Source organism: Danio rerio, chromosome 20 (genome assembly GCF_049306965.1).
Source record: "Danio rerio strain Tuebingen ecotype United States chromosome 20, GRCz12tu, whole genome shotgun sequence".
NCBI lineage: Eukaryota > Metazoa > Chordata > Actinopteri > Cypriniformes > Danionidae > Danio > Danio rerio.
The window spans coordinates 16,418,415-16,444,288 of record NC_133195.1 but is presented as its reverse complement, the minus strand read 5'-3'; the positions used below and the strand labels follow the sequence as shown (position 1 = coordinate 16,444,288).

Below are 25,874 nucleotides of genomic sequence, written 5' to 3'. Positions count from 1 at the left end.
AATCATCTTTGTTATCTTGAGGCAGCCACAAAACCCGAGGAAAGCATTTTCATGGTGAGTAAAATAAAATTGAATTAAATAAAATAATAAATAAGTGAAAAATTAAATAAAGTACTTTATGAATAATAAGATAAAATAATCATCTAATGTTTAAGAAAATAAATATTAAATCTAAAGTTTAAAAAACGGAAAATAATCATCTAATTTAAAATATAAAACAAGTAGTATATAAACCTAAACAAAATAAGTAAATATAAAACATAATATAATTATGGTTATTAAAATAAAAAGGTAAAGTTGAAATTATCATCTAACTTAGATAAAATAAATGTTAAATAATTATAAATAATAAAATAAACAATAGACCTTTTTTGACACAAAAGAAGATATTTTGAAGAAGGTTGGACCATTAACATCATCCACATTAAGGAATCCACATCCCATCATCCACATTAAGGAAATCAAAGCCTATCAATGAGATCTCAATTGTTAACGGGTTTCTCCTTGGTTTAGTAAACCTGTAAAATAAGATATTTGAGATACAATCTGAGGTCTTATACCACCATCTATTGGCTATTAGGTGTGGTGCAGGGAATTGTCCGAGTACTTTTAACAATAGGCAACTATTTTCGGGGTCATTTCAGGATACTACAACCGCTAATTTTAAATAATATTAAATTACCCAATCTAAAAATATAGATTATTCAGACATGGTAGAGAACATAATAAATGTTTACTTTTTTACTTAAACACTAAAGCCTGCACATGATTCTAAAAATAGGTTAAATTTATTAGCTTTTAGAGATTCCACATTAACCAAATATCAACATCTAATTATTACAGCTTGACATTATGTGGATGTTACCACTATGACGTCTATCAAACATTGAATTTTGGTTGCCATACTTGACAAATAAATAGGTGCGTTCGACATGAAGCTCAGCTGCAGCCGGTGATCAACGAGATTAGCCGAGCGCAGGCGGGGCGGAGTTGAAAACGGAGCCGTCAAGACGGACAGCTGGACACTTCGGGACTCAAAGTTGCTGCAGTCATGATGACCGATCACATGGCGTCATCATATTTTTTTTGTTATTTTTATTTATAACAACAAAACATTTACAAATAAAACAGAATACAGGCTCTTCAAACTGTAGTTCCTTTTTAAACAATAAGAGAGAATTATGAATAAAATATATAACAAATGCATGAGAGAAATAAGAGGAAATGAGAGGTTAATATAAACATAAAAACGAACAAGTCTATTAAATACAAAGCAATAAGCATAAATTCTAGGAGTTAAACATCAATCTTTAGGCTAATACTTCTTGTTTGAATCTGCTAAAAAAGGGTTAACATATATGTACATTTATAGATATAAAAATTTCCCATGTAAAAAGCAAAACAAGGTGTTTTGGTTAGGTCTTAATAAATGACATTATTTTGGATGATGAATGAATTTTCAAAAAAGCATTTTAATCCAAAAAGATTGTGTTGAAAAGAACAAAAGGTAAAATAAGTGAGCTATGTAGAAGTTTCCCAGAAAGAGCAGGTAGCCTTTAAACTGCTAGACAGAAAATAAAATATATATTTATATTATAATAATAAAGCCATTTTATAATTATTTAATAAAATAGTTCTTTACTTTAATTTGTTAAGAGAGCTTTAGGGGGGCAGGATCAATGATGATGATTTTCTTATTTCAAGTCTGTAAGACTTATTTGAGTTCATATTTAGGTTATTCACTAAAATATACACTAAAATATATCATTTAAATCGTTCATGGAGATGAATGCAGTAAATAGTCTGTATAAAAAAGTTAAAAAATAAACCTGTGCAAACAAGCTAACCTTTATAACCAGATTATTTAACAAAAGATGATACTGCAGTAAAATATTTGTAGTCTTTTAATAAGCAAGATGTGTACAGGATAGAGAGGGTGTGAAAAGTGAATTGTTTGTTTTGAAACTTTTGAATCGGAATTTGTCCAATTATAAACCCGAAATACACGTGTTTGTTGTCATGTGGTAAACTCGGCCAATCGTGTAATATCGGTGTCATCATCAAAGCTCCTGCAGTCGCTCATCAGAAGCTGCATGGTCTGAGTTTGCCGTCTGATCTCGGAGCGCTGTCGCGGTACTTTGATGCCACATGTGACAGTCACGTGGCGTCGGCGCAGCATCAATCCGGACAAGATTTCTAACCAGAATGCACCGCTTTAAGACAGATTTCGATCGATCTGCGCAGCGCTGCATAAAGTCGAACGCACCTAATGTCAGTATTTGACGTCAATATGACGTCAGTTAAATTTGTTGGCTCAACGTTGGATTTTAGTCACTTTCTAGCACAACCTAAAATCGACCAAAATCAACTTCATTAGATGTTGTTATTGAACATCATGATCAAAATAAGGTGACGCTGGTTAGACACTGAACTTTGGTCACCTGACCTCACAAACCCTAATCTAACCTAATATTAGCGTCTTATGATGTCGTGTGCCTGCTGGTGCTGGCCAATAAATCAATACACTACAGAATACGTTTACACACAATCGCAAATTAGATGTAAACGCATCAGCTTTTTAGTGTAATACTTTTAAAAGGTCTACTTTTTACTTATACTTACAACAGATACTGTAACTCTACTTGCACTACATTTTTAGGCAAGTAATTGTACTTTTACTTAAGTATGATTTTTAGGGATCTTCCCACCACTGTGTAGCATACATTAGTAAAGAATTGTAAATTCAGTAACACTTTACAATAACAGTAACATAAATAATGATGAGTTAAGGTATCCACTAATCATGAATTAACTTTAACAACAAAATGATTCACATGAGTTCATGTGTAAATAAGCACTACCTTAATTATTTGTTAGTACATGTTGTTAATGTATTAATTAACATTTAAGTTTAAGCTAAATGGGCAGTGAACTCATGAGTTGACAATTTATAGTTATGTCATGACTTTACTTGGAGGGGTACATCACTATTAACTCATCCTTAACTACTCATAAACTCCTGTTCATGTTGATGTTGACAGAACACTTTTCTATTGTTATTCAGTGTAAACTCGCTAGTTGGACATGCACAAGGAGTTCATGAGTAGTTAAGAATGGGTTAATGATGATGTGCCCCTCCAAGTAAAGTTACAACATAATTATACAGTAACATGTCATGAGTTCATCATGGTTGAATTAAGCATAAACTAATGTGGTAATTATTACATAAATTAACAAACAATCATGTACTAACAAGTAATAAAGCTAGCCGTCATTCACACATGAACTCATGTTGTAGTTAAAGTTAGTTCATGATTAGTGCATACCTTAACTCATTAATTCATAATAAACTTATGTTTAGTTTACTTATTAATACATCAGTATTCATGTTGTTACTGTAAAGTGTTATCGTAAATTCTATGTACAGTGGCATATATGAGTACACCCCTCACAAATCTATCTTTTAAATTCATATTTTTATTAGGAAGTTGACGCGATGGCGCAGTAGGTAGTTGCCTCACATCAAGAAGGTGGCTGGTTTGAGCTTCGGGTGGGTCAGTTGGCGTTTCTGTGTGAGGTTTGCATGTTCTCCCCACATTTTCTTGAGTTTCCTCTGGGGGCATGCAATACAGGTGAATTGGGTTTGCTAAAATTGACCATAGTATATGAGTGTGTATGGATGTTTCCCAGAGATGGGTTGCAGCTGGAAGGGCATCCGCTGTGTAAAACATATGCTGGATAAATTGTGGGTATGGCTTACTCGAAGGAATACCTCCAAAAGAATTACATAAGCAATGGTACAGGTTTTCAGATGTGGTACTTAATTAATAGAACAAACAAGTTAAAAGTGAATAGGTTCAGTTTTTTTTTAAGACAATACGCTGGAGCAGAACATTTCTGCATGACAAAGCATTCATTTCTGATTGAATCCTTTTTATTATTATTATGTATTCGCGTCACTTGCTCAAAACTCCCATTACACCAACCAAGAACTAGTTACCTTGATTATTTTAGCTCAAATGTAACACTTTACAATAAAGGTTGTATGAGATTAAAGTTAGAGATTGAATTTATAAACATAAACAATGGACAATACAATTATTGCCGTATTTGTGCATGTTAAGTTAATGAAAATGTTCATTGTTAGCTCAGGTTAACTTGCGGTGCATTAACTAATGCTAACAACAATTCACTTGGATGTTACTAATGCATTAGTAAATGCAGAACTACGATTAATAAATGCTGTACAAATGTTGTTCATAATTACTGTAGTTTATGTTAGTAAATACATCAACAAATAAAACTTTATTGTAAAGTGTGACAGGTCAAAAAAACCCTGTTTAAAACACATTAAGAAATTACCCATATTTTACCGTGTGTCCTTTTGTTTATTGTGCAGCTCATACCCAGAAAAATCATTTTGATTAATATATGCATATTATTTGGTGAACAGTAAACAAATTAAAAATTATAACTCAAAGTAGAATGTCCACTCCAAACAAAGACTCATTTTAATTACAAAAGGGATATTTCATTGAAACTAAGGCACAATACAATAAGTGTATACTGTATATGTTGACCTTATGATGTGTGACTTATAAAAGCTGAATTATGGTGATGACTGATTACATGCAGGTAGTTTGAACACACCATATCTAGTGGACTAAATATGCTGTGCAGGTGAGTGCATTTTCTACAGCGCTGCCCTTCAGGTTTCAGTTATGGTTTAGTGTAGCGTATGTATTTCTTTCCAGAAGGCACTTCTTTGAGGGTAAAACCAGCCGGGAAAAGCTTGTTGGCCTCTTCGTCTGAGAGAGAGGGGATGACCATGACCTCTTGACCAGGCTTTATTTGAAAAAAAAAAATGTAATTAATTAAAACAAAACATTCAAGGATTTCACACAAACAATGATCACTTTTATGTAATGGTTAAATTTAGCCATGCACAATTATCTGTATTTTATTATGAAGGAAGGATGTGATAAAGCCCTAAGAAAGAAAGAAAGACTGAGACAAACAGACGGAAAGAAAAAAAGAGAGAGACAAACAGACGGAAATAATGGAAAGACAGAAAGAATGACAGAAAGAAAGACAGAAAGAAAGAAAGCTCACCTTCCAGTCTACTGGTGTGGCCACTTTTTTTGTAGCCGTCAGCTGCAGAGAGTCAACAACACGGAGAATCTCATCGAAATTGCGCCCCGTGGTGGCCGGATAGAGAATAGAGAGCTTCAGTCTCTTGTCAGGACCAACTACAAACACCTGAAACAAAAGAAACATGTTAAAAGATGAACAATTAAAAACTAATAGTAAAAAAAACACATGAACCCTGTCAGCTGCATAGCTGGTGGCTGAAAGGATACCGCAGGCAAAAACATTGTTTTACAGTTTTGGTGCATTTCTCACATCACCATTTACATTGCACAACAGTTAATGCATTTCTCAAAACAATTAGTCATTTGTGCAAATCATAGTAGCAGTTTCTCATTCCTTCCAACAAATTGCAAATGCTTTTGGACATGCATCAACTGCTTTCGTACCACTCTCTGCTGTTTTAAAACATTATCATCTGCTTATGTCATGTCAGTCAAAATTAACTAAACTTATGAATGCTGAATTGCCATTGCACATAAAACTAATAGTCCTCATTTCATACAGAAATGTTGAACTACTTGTCAAAATCGGTTAAGCAAATTTTATTTAAAAAAAAAAATGAATCTTTTTTTTTTCCTGAAAATGTCTATAAATTGAACAATTTTATGAATGATTTGCATGTACTGTGTGTGTTGTAGGTTCAGTTGCAATGTGTACTGCAATATTGTTAACAGTTGTGCACAGCTCTACCCAAAGAAAGTTTATGTTTGTTGTAAATAAGAGTGTATTTATTCTGTTGCACAACGCTGTAAATAAATTAGAATTATAAAGAGCAAATGCAGTAAAACTGTGAAACATACATATTCAGTGTCTTGTACACGAATACCTCATTAAATGCAGTGATGTCTAACTTTAGAGTAGTTTTTAAATGGCTGTGCAGTATATACTGCTGTCTTAAGCATTTCAGGAAGTGTCACCAAAAATCTGACTTTTTTTTGCATTGGAATGTACAGAATAAACTCATAATGAAAACATGTTTATAAACAATGGTGTCAGGACTTTTCATTTTGATGACACTGACACTTTTATTGACATCAATACTTGCTTTTGAGGAATGAACTATCCATTTTGAGCAAGTGACGCGCTTTTGCAGGTTATCAGCTAGGTTTTTCAGTTTGTACTAATTGTTTTGAGAAACGCATCAACTGCTGTGCAATTGTACATAATGTTGTGACAAATGCACCAAAGCCACTGACAAAAAACTAACATCTGGTAAATTCTGAGACCTTGGGCTTATCAGAAAGTTTTATTTATTTTTTTTTTTAAATCAGACTAAAAAAGGAAAAACATTGTCCAAAATAGGGCTATGCGATTTGGGGAAAATATCTAATTGCAATATTTTGACAAATATTGCAATTAGTAAAAAGTTTTTTTGGTAAAAAAAAAGAAAGAAAAAAAAACTGAAAAAGATATTAACTTACTCTAACATTTATTCAAATTTGTTTTTAAATATTAAGAAACTGAACTCCTTTTTCTCTAGAGAAAAAGAGTATACACAAATAAAACAACCTTACCTTTCTTTAAAAAAGTTGAACTCAAATTAGGGAGATAGTGAATATGGACATGCTTCTAGTATGTAGTTATCTCCAAGAGCTATCACTTACTGTTCATTGGTTACTACAGCAGGGGAGTTATCGAGATCTACCTGAGCTCAAACTCCCCTCCCACCTTGCAACGGGAGAGAACCCTTGGCTGGAGGATCTCATGAGCTCAGGGCTCTATCCCGGGACAGCATGCCAAACAAGCTTTTATAATCGATCATCAGCCAAGTGTGAATTCTTGAATTAAAGACGAAGCTGTATTTCTCGCCTAAGCCTTACTTTTCCGCCTACCTATTTTAAAGCTCCTTTTGAAGAGGCGCATGAAAACAAAACGTCATAATGTGCTCAGCCTGCTGGTTTGTCCATTGTAAAACATCTTAAATGTTGTTTTGGTCATTCATTCTAAAACGCCTTAACCATTTCAGTATTAATGTTATTATATTATTAACCAATTATTAATGATCTCCAGAGCATCTGGAGCATGTTAAGAGTGTCTGCTCTCCACGTCTCATGCCTTCAAACACCCCTATGCGTTTGTGTCAGCATTGTCTTCTGAGGCGCAAACATTTATTAAGTAAAGAAAAGATTGACGCAGCTTCTTCTACTGCAGTAAATTCTGCTTTTACTGTTGATATTTGGCGCCCGTTTAATTAGGAAGGGACGATTTTGTTCTCTTTGACTCATTGGATGGAAACGCTGCTTATTCGCATATCTTTTATGCGTTATTACAGTTTTGCACATAAATTGAATTAATATATTTGGATAGAAACAGCTACTGCCTAAATTTCAGTCACACAAACAACAAAGTCATGTACAACAATGGCTTGTCCTGTTTTAATTAATAATTAGCTTAAATTTACTGCCCTTCATGTACTGTAACTAGATTAATGGGATTGTTATTCTTTCTAAAAACAACTTTTACTAAACATACTGCTTGCATTATAAATGTCATATCAACCTCTATCACTTGATCAATAATAGAGGCAGACACACAAGTGCACTTTTAAATTTATTAAAACTGATCAACGTGTAGAAAAGTGAGAACGTGTGTAATTTAATAAAAGTCACAAAACATTACTTATTTTATTATACCTAAATATTTAATTACTTTAAAAGGAAAATTACGCATTAACTTGAGCAGCTATGTTTTCTTACACTAACTGTCTCTGTTTCACTGATGCAGTGGAGTTGCTTTTTTAAATATATGCTCATATTTTCTATAACTTTGCATGAGCAGATCAAGTTCAGCTGGAGAAAGAAATGGTGACTCGTAATATCTTCACTCCATTGATAATGCTTTTTCATAGTCGTTGTGTGCGCTTAACTTGGAGTTAAGGTCTACACAATGTTGATTGACCCAACTCAGATTCGCTATTCTGAAACCGAAAACTCAGTTTTTAATCTCTTGGTAAATCAACTCAGAGTTCAAGTTTAAACTCAGAGTTGAACCTCCTTAATGAAACAGGCCCTTCCAGTGAATATTAGTAAAACAACTTTTTTTTTCCCCCATGGGTTAACTGTTCACCTCAAGCAGGGTGCCTGTATCTCTCCTAAAGGGCCGGTGTCCTGCAAAGTTTAGTTCCAACCCCAATCAGACACACCTGAGCTAGCTAATCTTGCTATGCATTTTAGAAACATCCATGCAGGTGTGTTAAGGAAAGTTGGAGCTAAAAATCTGTGGGACAGAGTTTGGGCGCCCCTGACCTGCGCTCGGAAAAACTTTAAACTCACGGACTTATAGCAGCAGCACAAAAGACTTGTTTGAGACTTTACAGGATTGTGAAAACATCGTGGTTACTCAGGGTTTCGTCATCCTGACAACTGTCGCTGAAGCACATGTTGTAGCAGAGACTAGGTTAAATCTGCAGGTACACAGGATATGGGAGAGCTACAACGCAACATAATATCTGCAGAAATCCAGTCAGGTAGATCAACACTCACATAAATCACCTTTTTATGGGGGTTACCTGAAACATGCTGCTACACAGACCTTTTTTAACAGACAAGGGACCCTTCTCACATTTCTGGGTTTATCAGTAGAGCAAGTCATCATAGTAAACTTTGAGAACAGTAAATGGGAGAGTACAACAAATATTTTTTACAATCCTATATACTCAAATATTAAAAGAAAATTGCCACAATGGTGTTATCAAGACTTTCAAAAACAGGAAAAGAAAATGTGTGGGACTGATAAATGGCAGCCAGAAGAGAGAACTGTCAAATTTATTGCCCTGCCCAAATACAAACTACAATAGAAACACGTCGCACAAGTGGAAATTAAAAGTTTTGTAATATGATGCAAAAACCATAAAATACAAAAATGTTCATACAATTAAAAAAAGAAAGAAGAAAAAAAAACACGAAATTAAAAACTTTAGAAATTTAAGATGCTGATGACCATTAAAGGTGTTATAAGTCTCGTGAAAAACGGTCCAGTTGCTATAGTTGAATTTCCATTTAAAGCTAGTCAATTTGTTATGCTTTTCCCATTTGTTCTTTCATTCATTTTCTTTTCGGCTTAGTCCCTTTATTAACCCGGGGGTCATCACAATGGAATGAACCACCAACTTATCCAGCATGTGTTTTACGCAGCGGATGCCCTTCTAGCTGCAACCCATCTCTGGGAAACATCCATACACACTCATACATTGCGGACAATTTAGCCAATCCAATTCAACTGTACTGCATGTCTTTGTACTGTGGGGGAGACCGGAGCACCCGGAGGAAACCCACGCAAACACAGGGAGAACATGCAAACTTCACACAGAAACACCAACTGACCCAGCCAGGGCTTGAACCAAAAACCTTCCTGCTGTAAGGCGACAACATTACCTACTGCGCCACTATGCCACCCTTTTTCCATGTTAGTGCAGGGAAAAGGACAAAAAAACACTACTTAACACCGTAATAAGACAGACTGTGGGCAAAAAAAATAAACTTTAGACATGACTGAATTTCAATGAGTGTTGTTTTTCTGTACAACATTATAATATCAAATATTAGCTGGAGTCCTACCTCCACACTGATACAAAAGGTTTCCCAGGCTAAGTAATAATGAAGGTGTTTGCTGAACATTTACTTGCATTACACAGATTGTAACAGTTAAAATCTTATGTAAATTTTACAATAATGTGTGATATTTCTGTGTTATTCCCAACCAGGGCTTTATAATGTATGGTTTCCACATCGATACCGCAATGAGTGTCTGCAATGGCCACAATCACAGGATTAGATTTATTAAAAGATAGATATTCTTAAATACATTGTTATTGTTATTACTTATGGCTCGTTTCCACTGACTGGTACAGCACGGTACAAGTCACCTTTATCAGGCTTGTGTTTCCACTACCAAGGGAACCCTTTTAGTGGGCATGGTATACTACAGAAAGTTTCAGTTGTATCATTCTCGCTTAAGGAATTTTCTACAATAAAGCCTTAATGGTGGCTTACACATCATATGAGAAGCACTTCTCACAAAACAGATGCTTTATACACAAATACTTCTGTGTAAATGTTTATTACTAACTTTTCTATGAGATTTGATTACAACTGCAGATCAATGACAGTGCAAATTAGCATACTGTAACATCTGTAATTATATTAAATAGATAAAATGAACATATGAACACATACAGACCCCTACAGTCTCCGATATGTTACCAATTACAGAAGAACTACACACAGCAGACATTTAGTGCTTATTTAGGTAAAAAAAAACAACAACAGGAAATATAGTCCACAATATAGCCCACAGTCAGAGCAGACCTCTCTCATCTGTGTCTGTAATCTTCAGCAGCGCATGTAGCCTCTGTTAAAGAGCAATTCCATCTTTCCAAGTTCATGATAGGCCAAAAGGTGAAGATAATAGTTAGTTAAAGACAGTGTGTTCATGTTTGCTGAAAAACATTATGTGCTCCTATTTTCCCGGCTTCTCCATTTTTTCCGTGCTTCACTCTCGCATTAGTCCTTTTCTTTCTGAACGAGTCATTCTCGCATTTGTCAGTTTATCATAGGATCGGGTTTCAAAAGCACGTCAATAATCAAGCGCACGTTATTATCTTCAGCTCAAGAAGATTGTTATTTCAGATATAGGTGTGCGGCAAGCGCAAGGAAGAAGCGAAACCACTCACGCTTCAGACTGGCTCATAAAAAACTATTTCAATATGTATTTCAAACATGGCGGCTCTTTTGTTTTCATTCTGGCTAGTTGCGCAAGCAAATGACACATCTCTGTAAACCAGTAGCGTTCAGCTGCGCGTTTAGCTCTGCCTTTTGGTACCCTTTGAAAAACGTGCCGAAAAAGTGGTACAGTACACCTATTGACAGTGGAAACGGCCATAAAAGCGTACCAAACCGAACCACTCAGTGGAAACGGGCCATTATAAAATTATATTTTACTAGGGCTGTCAAAATTATCGCGTAAACGCACACGATTAATTTAAAATATATTTAACATGTAAAAAAAAATATATATATATATATATATATAACCCTGTAAGGTTAAGAAAAAAAAAAAAAAAAAAGTTTACAAGGCAGACTCTTAATCAAAGTATTGTCTTCATCATAAAATCTAAGTATTGGTGTCCATGTAATTATACTCAGTAAAAGTGCCAGATGATGTCGCAAGTTGTCAAAGACAACCCATTCTTCTGCCTTTCAGATGATTCCATGCACCCTCAAACGTTTCATTATGCTAGATGCATTTCATCCCTACACACAACTTTTGTAAAGCATCTGCTTCATATTGCCGTGTCAGAATCCTTGCTTGTAAAATACAACCATACTTTAGAAAGCTTTGTTTAAGCAAATTTAATAAACGTGATCATGAGTGTTGATGAATCTGAAGGGAGTTGCTCACCAGCTGTACTGTGCGCGTTGGCTGTGTGTGTGTGTGTGTGTGTGTGCGCGTGTATGTGTGAGTTTCCTAGCAACAAGAGCAAATGTCTAACATCGCTGACGGTGTAAGACTCTGTAAGAGGTCTATAGTCTTTGGTACGTGTCTTTGATGTACCACTTGGTGCTTCTTGTGTCCTTGACACAGCACCAGTGGCACCAAAATTAGGCACCGAAATTCAAATGCTGATTCAGTGATTCTGCTTGTGAGACTGTTCTCACTCTCAGCTCACATCATTCAAAAGGAAAGGTCCACATTGTCCCCTGATAATGTCAACAGACTGGACTGTCTTAGTATCTGGCTTAATGTTAAGGAGGACTAAGCAAAATTGTTTCTACTTTATAATTAATGTTCTTAACTCACAATACAACTTACAACACTCAAAATCCAAAACGGAAGTCAGTTTTGTTATTAGCATTAATTGTTTTGAAATTCAAAATGACACTAACATGCCTATGTTTTAATTTCTGTAATAAATATGGCTTTTTGCAATTAATCTTGATTAATTTAAAAAGTGTGATTAATTAGTTAATTGTTTTTATCAATTGACAGCCCTATATTTTACATTTATATTATTATTATCAATAATAATAATAAAAAAATAATAATAATAGTAATCTTTATTTTTAGACAATTTTTATACATTTTTAGGCACTTTACAGACATAAAATGTGCAGCCGTAAAAGACACAAAGACAAATATAAATGCAAAAAAATTATTAAAATTAACAAATTAAATAATAACAGATCAAAAAATCTAAGTCAAATAAAGCTACCCTAAAAGTAAGTTTTAAGAGACCATTTTAAAATACTCAGGAATTCTGCATTGCGAACATCAGAGGGTAAAGAGTTCCACAATTTAGGTTCCAATGAAGAGAATGCCATAGAATGTCCCCCATGGATTTTAGCCACGTTAATGGAGCAGACCTTCATCAGACGAGTGTAAAGCATGTCAAGGAGTGTATGGGATTAAAAGCTTAGACAAAAGAATGTGGTGCTAGACCATTCAAGGCGTTGTACGCAGGCATTAGGATTTTAAAATCGATTGGAAAACAAAAAAATCTGCACTGGCTTTCTATTTCCTTGTTCAATTTCTGTACTTGAATACAGTTTGACTCTCCAGAAAACCATAAAGCACCGTTTATTTATGCTTGTAATGTATTATAAATAAATTGTTATACATTTATACAATGCATTGGGAAAAAAAAAAAAAGTCTTGATCATCCCATTCGATCTAAATGAAATCTTTCCAAATAGAGCTAATTATTCTTTCATACTACAATATATAAAATCCCATCAAAGCAAAATATCACAATGTCTGATTTTTACAGTATTTACAATACAGTGTTGTGTTCTATAGATTAAGTTATGATGTTACTGTAGCTTTAACCACAGACTTTAAAGCATGTTGGACACTCACGCAGCGGGCAGTGAGGGGCATCCCATCTTTATCCCTCTCATCAGGATCCAGCATCCCCAACAACACTGATAACTCTCTCTTGTCGTCCGCGATGATGGGGAATGGCATGGGGCAGCAGGCTTTGTCTTGGTTAAATGCCAAAATGTCCTTGAGAAAACAAAAGATGCAATATTATAGTATTGCTTTATTATACATGGCATACAGTAGATGCGAAATTGATAATTTCTAATTTTTAATGCTGACCCACAGCTTAGATCTGTAGACTAAAGCATTAACAATCCAAATCCAAGCTTGATCTTATTTTAAAAGACCATACAAACTCCTAATCTACCATTTCTTCCCTTTTTATCTAAAAAAATAAATAAATATAACAGATTTTAAACTGCTCAATAAAATTGAAGTTTTTTTTACAAGGATTTTGTAGCAAATTCTGTGAACTCCCTTTTAGTTCATAAATGTGTGACAAGGGCACAATGACAAAGTTACTCATCCTAAATTGTTGTTGCTCAGTAATTTCCATCAAGTCCAAAAATTAAAATTAATGAATATGAAATAACTACACGATTTAAAAAATAAATTTATAATAAAAACAAATAAATTAAAAAAAAAAATTTAAAAAGCCAACTCAATTTAAAATATTAAAGGCAGCAAAATTCAGAACATTGGAGTTGACTTAACTTTTAACCCAATTACTGCAATTGACTTGATTAAAATTAAAAATGTCCTTAAGTTTGTGTCCTCAAAATAGAGTCAACTTTAGAAATACTACACAGTGAAAAACTAGTCTATGTCAAGTGATATGCATCTTTTTTTATATTAAAAGAAGTTTGTCCTAACCATCTGTAATGGCGGTGGCACGTGAAGATTTCCATTTTAGAAATGGCTTTATTTCTATGACGTTGTGGCTGAACAACAACATAAACTACCATGACTGATCACCTCAGTTGCTGTTCATGTGCTTCATTCAGTGTTAAACCCTACTAATGTGAGTTTAATTATCATTTTGTTACATTTACAGACCTACTGAAACAGCAGCAGATAGTTTAAATTAGATCTACTAGCCAACATGAATATTAGAACTGTGACTTTGCACACCAACAGCACTTGGCATGTACTTTTAATAAAGTTGGAGATAATTAATATTGTAAATTTCAGAGTCTATGAAATTAATACATATGTCGTATCGTGTCTGGTGCAGACAGCTAAAGTCAATGGAGTGTTCCTGCACTGAATAAAATATTAGTCTATAAATCATTCTGCGACACAGATATATTTCCATTACCAAGTAACTAAAGCACTTTATAATTTCAAATAAAGTTTGCCATTTTGTTGTGCTTTTTTCCAATTGTATGAGGTTTTAATTATTAGTTTTAGTTCCTTTATCCACAAACAAATTAATGTAGTATAAATGTAACACTTAGGGCTGCACAATATTGGAAAATATGCTTTATGCGATAAAGTTGTTGAGTGTTGCGGTCACATTTCTTGAGATGTAACATTTCCCTACAAAATCTTTTTAAATATTATTTTAAAATCTATTGATATTAAAATAAAAAGTAATCAATATATTTCAGAAAAGTAGTTTTTAAAAGGTTCACGAAACCCTCAAGTACGTTTTTTTAGATTTTAACAGATGTGTGTTTTGAGCATCAGTTAAGACAATGTTAGCACCTGTTAGCTTTGTGGGGAAAAACTGGATCATTTTGAGATTTTGTCAGCTAATTTCAGCTTCTAGGTTTAAATTGATTTTTGGGGCAGGATCAAAATCGTCGACGCAGCACAAAACTGCAAGTGCAAAGATGACGTGTCGCTTTCTCATTTTTATTCATAGTGGAGTTTTCTTATCCTATGAGAAGAGCTGGGTGTCAAAAAGTGGGGGGTGTCATGACCCTTTAAAACACTGAATGAGTCTGACTCTTAACACACATCTGCGATACATACAGTCGTGTTTAAGTTTATATACCCCTTGAAGAACACTAAAAATGTGAATAGCTTGAACAAAATAGGAGAAATCAACACAAAATGCATGTTTTTTTTTATTTAGTACTTTCCCAAGTAAGATATTTTAGATTTTTTTTCCTTCAAGGGGTATGTAAACTTTTGAGCACAACTGTAGTCCACATTCTATTTAAAAAATAATACTAAAAAATAAATGTTCGCAACAATTTTGCTCATTTTGTAATACAATATAAATTATAATTATTATAAATATGAAATTTATAATAAATATTGAATGATCATATTAATCAACCCTAGTAACAATTCACCATTACTTGCTTTACAGTACATGTACACAATCAGATTTCTGGTACATAATGACTAAAACAGAGCTGTGGTTAAACAGTCAGCCAAAATGGCATCTCGTGGGAACAGTTTATCTGCATTATTCTCATCAACACAAGAGTTCAGCCATAGGAACATGTGGGTGCGAAAGTATGACTGCATGTCCAGTAAGGGAGGAAGGCAGAAGCTCGGCAGCCACAGTTTGCGACATGGCTTTTTTAAAATGCATTTTCAGCAGTGTTCTTAATGAAACTTTTGGCCAGGTTCAGACACTTGGGAAACCAGAACATTTTATAACATGCAAGCAGGTCTTCAGATAGACATTAAGAGAAAGTCAGCAGCTGCAGAAAGTCTCTCCTTTTGGGATTACAATAAGTTGATTTGGTCTGAACCAATCCGAGAAGTCCACCGTGTTTGTTTGAGGCCAAAGAGCCAATGACTGGAGGCTAAAGCTGCAAGAAAACAACGCAGCCTCATTAAACAGAGGTGTTCAGCAAGGAAGGCCCATGTGAGATTGTTTTATTTATCCATTAAACGGATTTTCCATGAATGTACTGAACACTTAAAATTGTTTAAAATCATTCTTTGAAGAGTAATCAATTGTGCAAATAAAATCTATACATTATTATTATAATTATAATAATTATTATCATCATCACCATCATCTTAGTTTAAAAATCAAGCTTTTAAGAATGCAGATGCTTCTACCAACATTTGTAAAAAAAAAAAAAAAAAGAGTCGCTTTCAGAAGCTCAGTGAATTCAAAAGTGGTACTGTGATATTTTTTCCATCATCAACTGTTAGTGGTTTTATATCATAATGGAGGCAATTGGGAACAACAGTATAGAAACTTGGTAATGAATTATCAAGTGCATGATATCAATTATGTGCATGCGTGCTATACTGTATCTGCAGACCTCACTCCATTTGCGATGGTCCTCCACGCTGTCAATAGACAGGGCGATCATCTTCACGTCACGTTTCTTAAACTCTTCATGAAGCTTGGCGGCACGGGCTAATTCAGTTGTACATACTGGAGTGAAGTCACGAGGGTGCGAGAACAAGATGCCCCATCTGAAAAAAAAGAAAACAAAACAAAAGGCAAGAATAACTCATTTCAAAATCAAAAACTAAAGTGAATTTTGCAGATTTTCAACCCAGTTTTGTATTGATGTAGTTCCAGCAGTAGGTCTATGTAAAAGAAAAATACATACAGTAGTTGCATTTACTCTCAATGATACTTTGATCCATCCCATTATGGGTTAAGTGCTTGCTTGAAATATAAAACATTTTTCTCTCTATGTACAGCATACCCGTAAACCCTCCCGTTTTTCCTGGGAATCTCCCATATTTTACAGTTCTATCCTGCCATCATCCCGAAAAGGCATTTTCCCATATTTTACATTTTTCTATGAAAGGTGGTTATAAACGTCTAAGAGCTGATTGTCCTTATACGCAACCCATACAGTCGAACCACCAGGGGACACCCTTGCTCTTAAATGAGAGTCTGTTCTGTGCTTTAGTTTTATTTAGACATGTAAACACTTTGAAATAAATATAAATATGATGGGAGTTCCTTCCTATCCACTACAGGTGCGGTCGCCCCTTGCAATCCTTAAAACAGTGAGTTCATGTAGCGGGGCAGTCGCGCTTTGTTAGTGAATAGAAGCAGTTTCTCAAACAGATTTTGTACACGCGATTAGAAGTGGAGAGAAGGTTGAGATTGAGTTTTATGTTTGAACGGACATATACACGTAATAATAATAACAACAACAACAACAACAACATCGAAACCCATCAATCTTGGTGGGTTTACTTTTAAATAAAACAAATTTTGTATTAAACAAACATGAAGAGGAAAGCAATCGTATGCTTTCATTATGGATCTGTGCATTTTTAAAGTGACACTTATTTAATGTGATCAAATGAAAAATCTAAATGAGAGATTCATTCGCTGCTCTTTAATCAGAATGTTTAAATTAAAGTGAAGAAAAGATTGAGATAAAGAAACTGAATCAAATTATAGCTATTAATTTTAATAGACTAAACTGTTTGATAATTTATTTGCAGCTTTAATGTATACTATTTATTCTATCCTTTGTAAATAATAATAATAATTATTATTATTATTATTATAAACATTACTGACCGTTTCAACTGTTTATTTACAAAAAAAATTCGGGATTTTTTTAGGGGGTGGAGGTTGGAATCCCTTATTTTCACATCTCAACATTAGCAGGCATGATATAGAGATAGAGAGAAACTTCACAAGTTATAATTTATCTAGTGTGGGTTGATGAAAAAAAAAGTTTTTTGGTAAATTAAGAGTGATAACAGAGAAACTGAGAATGGTCAAGTGGTATCTTCATTTTCACCCCCCAGAGCTGTATAATGGGTTACAAACAAATAAACAAAAAAAAAAAAAAAAAAAATATATATATATATATATATATATATATATATATATATATATATATATATATATATATATATATATATATATATAATAATAATAATAATAATAATAATAATATATATATATTATATATATATATATATATATATATATATATATATATATATATATATATATATATATATATATATATATATATATATATATATATATATATATATATATATATATATATATAAATAAATAAAAGACAAATTATAATATGGATTTAAAATGACCCTTTATTTCAAATTTGTCACGTAGGGATATCACCGCTTTAATAAGGGCTGCACGATTTTGGAAAAATCTGCTATTGCGATTTTATTTTTCTGCAATATATAGTGATATAAATACAGTTTCACCATTTTTTCTTTTCTTTTTTTTGGATCAGGTAGGAAAAAAAATTTAAATAAGCTAAATAATCAGCCAATCAGGGAAGTAATATAATCTTTTCTTTTTTTGGTTAGAAATGTTGATACTTGGAATAGAAACAAGACCAAAATTCTACAGTTCTACAAACGCGTTCAGCAGCTCCTGGTCAACTAGAATTCAGACTTAACATTGCAGATGCAGTGATGTGACTTGAGGATGTGCACATTGCAATAACCATTCTAAAACTATATATTGTGTGGCCCTACCTTTAATGAAGATTCTGTAGTCAACAGTTGAAGTGGATCAAAACCTTTTACCAAAGTTGTCCTAAACATCCATTCTTGTCTTAGGACAATTTTGAAAAATGTTCGATCCACTAACTGAGAACTGTAATCAACTACAAATTCCAGCTTTTTTGTAATACTATAGTTGTAAAAAGTTACAAGTGTCAGGTTGGGACATTAAAAAGCTGTGTCGGGAAATCATCTGGCCAGTTACACAACTACTTATATGGAGTTTCAGCATTGTATAATCATGTCACATGTTTTAAAGTTCGAAGGAAAAGAATGATTACTCATGCAGACATGGGAATAAGCCCGCTTTATCTATCAGGGAGGAAATGCAAATCTCCCATTAGCCAGATAAATAATCCTATAATGGAGATTTCAGTATTGTTTGGTGCAAATGCACAGAGCAGCACTTCTTATTCAAAGCTAGCAGCAGTTTGACGGCTGTTAAAGAAACAACGCCAGACTCCCTGGACAGCAGATCACATGATTGTCACATTGAAAAGAAATTCAAACTCATGCAAACTCTTGCCTCCACCCTGTGAACTCACATTTTACACACTGGAAGACTAGATTTAAAGAGATGTTTTACCCAACAGTTAAGCGATTTCAAAGGAGAAACTTTTTATTTCAGTTAAATAAGACATTTAAAAAATTAATAAACACTACAGTTTATAAAAAAAATAGTTAAGAAAAAAAAAAGTAAAAAAAAAAAAACTGTTACAGTTAGTTAATACTTCATTTAACAAAAAACATTAAATAGTCAATTGGCCCCAATAAAAAAAGTTTATCTGCAATAATAATAATAATAATACAAAGTTAATACTAGTTAATAAAAAAAATTAAATATTCAATAGGCACCAGTTAAAACAAAATAGTTAATATAATAATAGTAATAATAATAATAATAATAATATTAATAATAATAATAATAATAATAATAATAACAACACTAGTTAATAAAAAAACATTAAATTGTCAATAGCCACCAGTTTCTTATATTCTTTAAAATATCCTTTAATAAAAAATAAATAAAATTAAAAAAACGCAAACAACACACAAGTTTAAAAAAAAAAATAGTTAATATGTAAAAATAATAACAAAAGTTAATACAGTTAATAATATATAAAAAAGAAACATTGTCAACAGCCACCAGTTTCTAACATTCTTCAAAATATCTTGTGTTTAATGAAAAAAAGAAACTCAAAAAAAAGTCAGCAATGAGGATTATTAACCCTATATCAAATATTAGTTATTTTCTTCAGAACCATTGATTTAGGCAAACCTCGTATGAACACTTGATAATAAATTACTAACTTAAGCTGCAGATTTAGCATCTTGGGGAAGGACTATTAAGATACTAAAGAGTGATTGATTGGTCAGAAAATTTGATGAGAAACTGAAGTATGAGATTGTCATAAATCACTGATTTATTTATTAAAAAAACAGCAAGTTCTGTAAGCTTTGATCTTCGATCTGTGAATTTGATCACCATTTTTTTTAAGTGCACTAGTTCAAGATTAATTAAAGAAATAGTCTGTAAAAAAAAAAAAAAAAAAAGTATCTTTTAAAGGCCGTACTCACACTAGGTACAGTTGCCTCGAACCGGGCCAAAGCACGCTTGTCCCCCCTCCCGTCTCCCCCGACAGCCCGCGCTCACACCATATCGGGCCTCGGCACGCTTACGTCATCGCTGCTGCTCTGTTCAGTGAAGCGCTCTCTATGGCAAGCCTTTTTAGCATTTAAATCTTTGTTCTGACTCCATAAATATATTTAGAGATATCTCTAATTATATTTTGACTAGTCATAATTATAATTCCACTACTCAGAATGACAATTAGAGATATCTGCAATTACAATTGTACTAGTCAGATTGGAGAAATATATTATGACTAGTCATATTCCTCTATTGACTTCCATTGAAAAATATTTGCAGATATCTCCAAATGAATTTTGACTAGTCACAATTGTAATTAGAGATATCTCTGAGTTTTTACTAGTCATAATACATTTGGAGATACCTTTTATTCGTCATATTTAGAGATATTTACAAATATATTTGAAGATATCTCTAATTAATTTACTAATAGTTGAATTACAGTTGTAGATATCTTGAATTGGATTTTTGACTAGTCAAAATTCATTTGGAGATATCTTTAATTACAATTGTGACAAGTCAAAACTCATAGAGATATCTGCAAATATTTTTCAATGGAAGTCAATGGAGGAATATGACTAGTCAGTCATAATATATTTGCAGATATCTCCAATCTGACTAGTCGAATTATAATTATGACTAGTCAAAATATAATTAGAGATATCTCTAAATATATTTATAGATAGTCAGAACAAGGTTTAAATGCTAAAACGGCTTGCCATACGCTCTCACCCAGTAGCACAGTGGAGATTTCTCTAGTTATATCGTTTCAGTCGTTTGTTACGCAGTGATATGCAGTCAAATATTTCGCCAAACAGTCCTTAGGGATGTGGTGTCACGCAGTCAGATATTTCACCAGACAGATCCGCCACTTTTGGCGCTCAAACAATCATTAAGCTCTCGTGCTGCAGGAATGAGGAGGTCTGCTGAAGGTGCGCAGCTGTCATGCTGTAAGGAGTTCTCGTCTTTAATAAACTACGGCAGTTTGCGATCACTGAACAGTAAGAATAATTAATAAATCCATATGAAACAACCCCTTGAAAGTCACGTATCGCTTTCAGTTTCGGGCTTTGGCGCGTTTTGCACTCACACACAAGCGTACCGCGTCAAAGCCCAAGTGTACCGCGCTCAGGCACACCTCTTCCAACCAGGCCAGGGCCGGCCAAGTGAACCGTGCTTGAGCCCGATTGAGCGCACTCACACTTCGCAAACGATCCGGGAAACGGGCCTGGGCACGGTACGGATGGCATAGTGTGAGTAGGCCCTTAGTCACCCTCTATTTGTTACATCTTTTAGGTCAACCAGTTTGAGTTTCTTTCTTACACGAAGGAAGATATTCTGAAGAATGTTGGAAAAAGCTTCCATGGTACTTTTTCTTCTTAATGTGGATGTCAATGCGTCAATGTGGATGTCAAACTTTCATTTTTGGCCAAACCGTCACTTTAAGACTGATAGTAACAAAATTAAGATTTCAGGGGACTTTTTAAAATAAAATTTAACAGATTTAGACACTTGATCATTCTTACAAAACCTTAAATTGTGAAATGCAGAAGGGTTGATATTGCTAAACACCATTTTATTCATGACAACATCTGTTACACGCTTCAACTTTAGCATCTTCCGCTCTCCACTCCCTGAGGACAAAACTCTTCGACAATTGTGGAGGAAGTTTGGCTTGAAACTGGGACCAAGCACTGCCCCCCATCTCTGCCCCCCATCCCCCCCCCCCCCCCCCCTTTCACTGTTAGATAATGCATAAAAGGACAACTGAGGACAGTTACACAACCTGAATTGTAGAAATGCAGCATTTTAATTTTCAGGGTAGTACATGGACCTCTGCTATGAAAAGATGACTACAGTTAATAAATATTATTCTGTTAATATGCATATTTAATTTTAAACAGGTTAAATGTAATTAACAAGTGCTTATGAAACAATTAAAACACCACAGCAGTCATACTTTAACAAATAAAATCTGTAGATACCCTTTATATTTAAGCCCGTATATGCATCATGCAGCCCAAAACATATACCGCACTAAATCTCAACTACTCTGTAAAAAATATGCTGGTTCCACACAATTCTTTCATGTTGTACAAATCAAGTTAACATAATTTTTACAAATTTAAGTGCATTGAACATAAAAAAATTAAGTTATTCCGAAAAAACTTAAGAATTGCTGATTCAGTTCAATTTAAATAAGTATTTTTGTGTACTACTTGATTTATTTTATATAGTCACATTATCTTACAATATAATAATAATATATTTGGTTCAGTCACAAAAGGGGTTTAAGCATACAAACAATATTAATAATGATTTATTTAAAGTATGCACACAGCAAAATCCTTTGAGTAAAATTTACTCAGTTCAGAGAGTTTTTGGTCCCTCTTTAAGGGCAAACAGGTTGGTGAAAAGTAAAGCTGCTGTTTGTGGAGTTGCTTAATGATCCTCTGCTGAGATTTTGAGAGATTCAATGCATTATATTTTCACTGATTTTATTTAAGGCTGGGACTGAAGTCAGATGTAGTTTTGTGCTGCTCTTCTGCATATTAACATAATGTGTTCATCATCAGTGCTCAATCATCACTTATTCTTTTCATTATCTCATTAACTTAAGTAACTTTTACCTTAATTTAGAGAGGGAACAAATACTATCTAAACGGAGTAAATTTTGCTGTGCACTTTCATTTTGTATGGCTATCAAACTTTTATCGAATTTCTCAAATATTTAAGCAATAAAATGACTACCATGCATTTTAGCAGGATTTAAAGACATCTACTTGAATGTTATTCAGCATAATGAGTTAATACCAAAACAAATCTAATAAAATAAATAAATTTTATAAATGGCACAGACCTAAAACACTGATTCGTTGTCATTTTTCATTAGAAATCATTCACATCATCATTCGAAATCACTAGGTTTTACCCATTTATTTTAGCGATTTAATTTAAAAAAATACATTTTGGTATGCTACTTTTATACATTTAATACAAGTCACAATTATCTGCTTGATTTTTAAATAAACACATATCTCTATTACACTGATCCACAATGGAAATTTGACATTTATGCATAAATAAATAACACATTTTTACATACAAGTAAACTGATTATTCAATAATAATACTAAATTAATTCAAAATAATTTATACGCCTTTAAGACATCATTTTACAATTATCAATCAAGTTTTGCAGTAATGTGGGTCACTTCCAAAAAGTTTGCACTCCTGCCAAAATCTTAACAATACTGGCCTTGTTATTTCAGTTCCAACAACCACAGTGACTGGGCACATTTTACACATACCGAACATTCAGGATACGAATTAAAATTATTATAGAAATAAACAAATAAATAAAACAAAATGACGCAGGTATTCTCGACTATTATAGTGCTTGATAAACCAATCACTCATATCATATCATGTTTGTTAATTTACCTCAGATCTGTCTGTGGCATTTTTGTCACAACTGCTTTGATATAATATGCTAATAATAACACACCGTTTGTGTGCTAGTGTCTTGATTTACTTTCAGCTACATTCTAACCGAATCAAACAGAAAAGCTTCTTACAGCAGATTACATGACCAATTCATAACATGAAGGTCTTTCAGACTCCATTTTAAACTAATTCTGCGTAAATAAATACATATTTTTGGCGTGAAATATTATAAAAACAATCCTAATTATTTGGGCCAGACACTGATTACCATCTTTTAGTCGTCATATGCAATATCAGTTAACGTTATATACTTAGGAATGCAAAAGGTTATGCTGTATATCAGCCATCTGACGACCACGAGTGACTACATTAAAACCACATTAAACCACACAGCAGGCCTACTTGCTCAGAAACACAAATAATAGATTCATCCACTTACGAATTTCCCAGGAATTCATGAAATTTAATCTTGCCGATTGTTGTATCTGCTTCAAAGTTAGGGAACACGTCTCCCAACAATATCCCAGGCATGACTGTTTCAGACTGTGTGTGCTTTGAAATCGAAACACACTTGCACACATGTAACCATGGAATAGAGGCGGTATATATATTAGACCCGGAAGAGAGGATAGGGCGGGGACGATTTTGATTGGACAAACCCAGGCACCTCCCGAGTTCAAAGATGACTGCGAATGAACTTGAATGAATAAATGAATAAATAAATAAATAAATGAATAAATGAATGGTACGGAACCCCGGAAGGGACGTAGAGGGGGAGGAAAAAAATAGGTGGGTGAAAAAAAAAATGGGTGAAAGAAAAAAATGGGTGGGAGGAAAATATATATTTCTAAGTTTTTTGCGTTCTCTCGCAAAGTTTTGCGTTCCCTCGCAAAGATGTTTTGCGTTCTCTCGCAAAGATGTTTTGCGTTCTCCCGCAAAACTGTTTCTCCACAAACACTTCCTGTTCACTGCACTCACGTAAACCCTCCCGTTTTTGCCGAAATTCTCCCGTATTTTACCATTCTATCCCACTTTCTTTACATTACTGTGCGTATGCTACCTATGAACCAGTGAATGCATGTATAAGCGCTGACTGACAGACGCGCTTCGTACAATAAACTGATCCCAGATCAGCGTGTGTACACGCCATTTACAGAGGAGCGGGTGTATGTTTAAACAGACAAATACACTGAATAATATGAAACATCTCCGTCCTGCATGTTTTATTTTAAACAGCTTATTTTCTCTTAAATGAGCACAAACAGTTTCTAAAGTAATGGACTGCTTTCATTATAGATCTGTGCATTCTTACAGAGACACCTCTGTTATCAAACTAAACAAAACATGAGATTCATTTGCTGCGCACTTGTTTGATAACTGAAGTGTCCCTTTAAATGGCGCGTACAGACGCTGATCTGGGATCAGTTTATTGTACGAAGCGCGTCTGTCAGTCAGCGCTTAAACATGCATTCACTGGTTCAGAGGTTGCAAAGTGAAAGGCGACAATCAGCGCACAGTAATGTAAAGAAAGTGGGATAGAATGGTAAAATATGGGAGAATTTCAGCAAAAACGGGAGGGTTTACGTGAGTGAAGTCAACAGGAAGTGTTTGTGGAGAAACAGTTTTGCGAGGGAACGCAAAACATCTTTGCGAGGGAACGCAAAACTTTGCGAGGGAACGCAAAAACTTAGAAATATATATTTTCCTCCCACCCATTTTTTTCTTTCACCCATTATTTTTTTTTTCACCCAGCCAATTTTTTTCTCCTCCACTACGTCCCTTCCGGTGTTCCGTATTAATGAATGAATGAATAAATAAATAATTAAATAAATAAATAAATAAATAAATAAATAAATAAATAAATAAATAAATAAATAAATGAATGAATGAATGAATGAATGAACCCCATTTGATATCTTTTCCTTTGTTATACTGTCAAACAAATACTTTCTTTGTGTTGGTTTTTATTATTATAGTAATCATATAATTTAATCTTTCTGTTTCTACCTTAAGATCATTGTACAACATAATAAATACAAAATAAATAAATTCCGTCATTATAATCATTTCAAGTAACTTGCATAATTGCATATTACATAATTTTTAAACTACATATAAAGATATTGTTCTTTTTTTTTTTCCAATTTTAGTTAATAAGAATAGTTAGTCAATAGTCAAATGGACTTTTACTACAGAAAATGCATGTACATTATAGACCATTTCAATGTGATAATGTCATTGTCCCATGAACATTTCCTGCTTTTTATTTAAAAAAATTATAACTGTAATAAGAGGCAATTGTTTATGATGCAACCTGCAAAACTAATAAATAAAAAAAATAAATATGCAAATATATTAATAAACGAGT

The 25,874-nt window shown here is 33.6% G+C and overlaps 1 protein-coding gene across 1 annotated transcript; it reads right to left on the bottom strand.

Moving 5' to 3' along the window:
- Nucleotides 1-4,488: 4,488 nt before the first annotated feature.
- On the bottom strand, nucleotides 4,489-24,068 carry prdx6 (peroxiredoxin 6). The gene is made up of 5 exons (NM_200805.1): nucleotides 23,946-24,068; nucleotides 16,206-16,362; nucleotides 13,006-13,152; nucleotides 5,113-5,259; nucleotides 4,489-4,845 (listed from the first exon to the last, which is right to left on the bottom strand). Exons 1-5 carry the CDS (start codon nucleotides 24,035-24,037, stop codon nucleotides 4,720-4,722), a joined length of 669 nt encoding a protein of 222 aa, NP_957099.1. The 5' UTR covers nucleotides 24,038-24,068; the 3' UTR covers nucleotides 4,489-4,719.
- Between the last annotated feature and the right edge of the window lie 1,806 nt (nucleotides 24,069-25,874).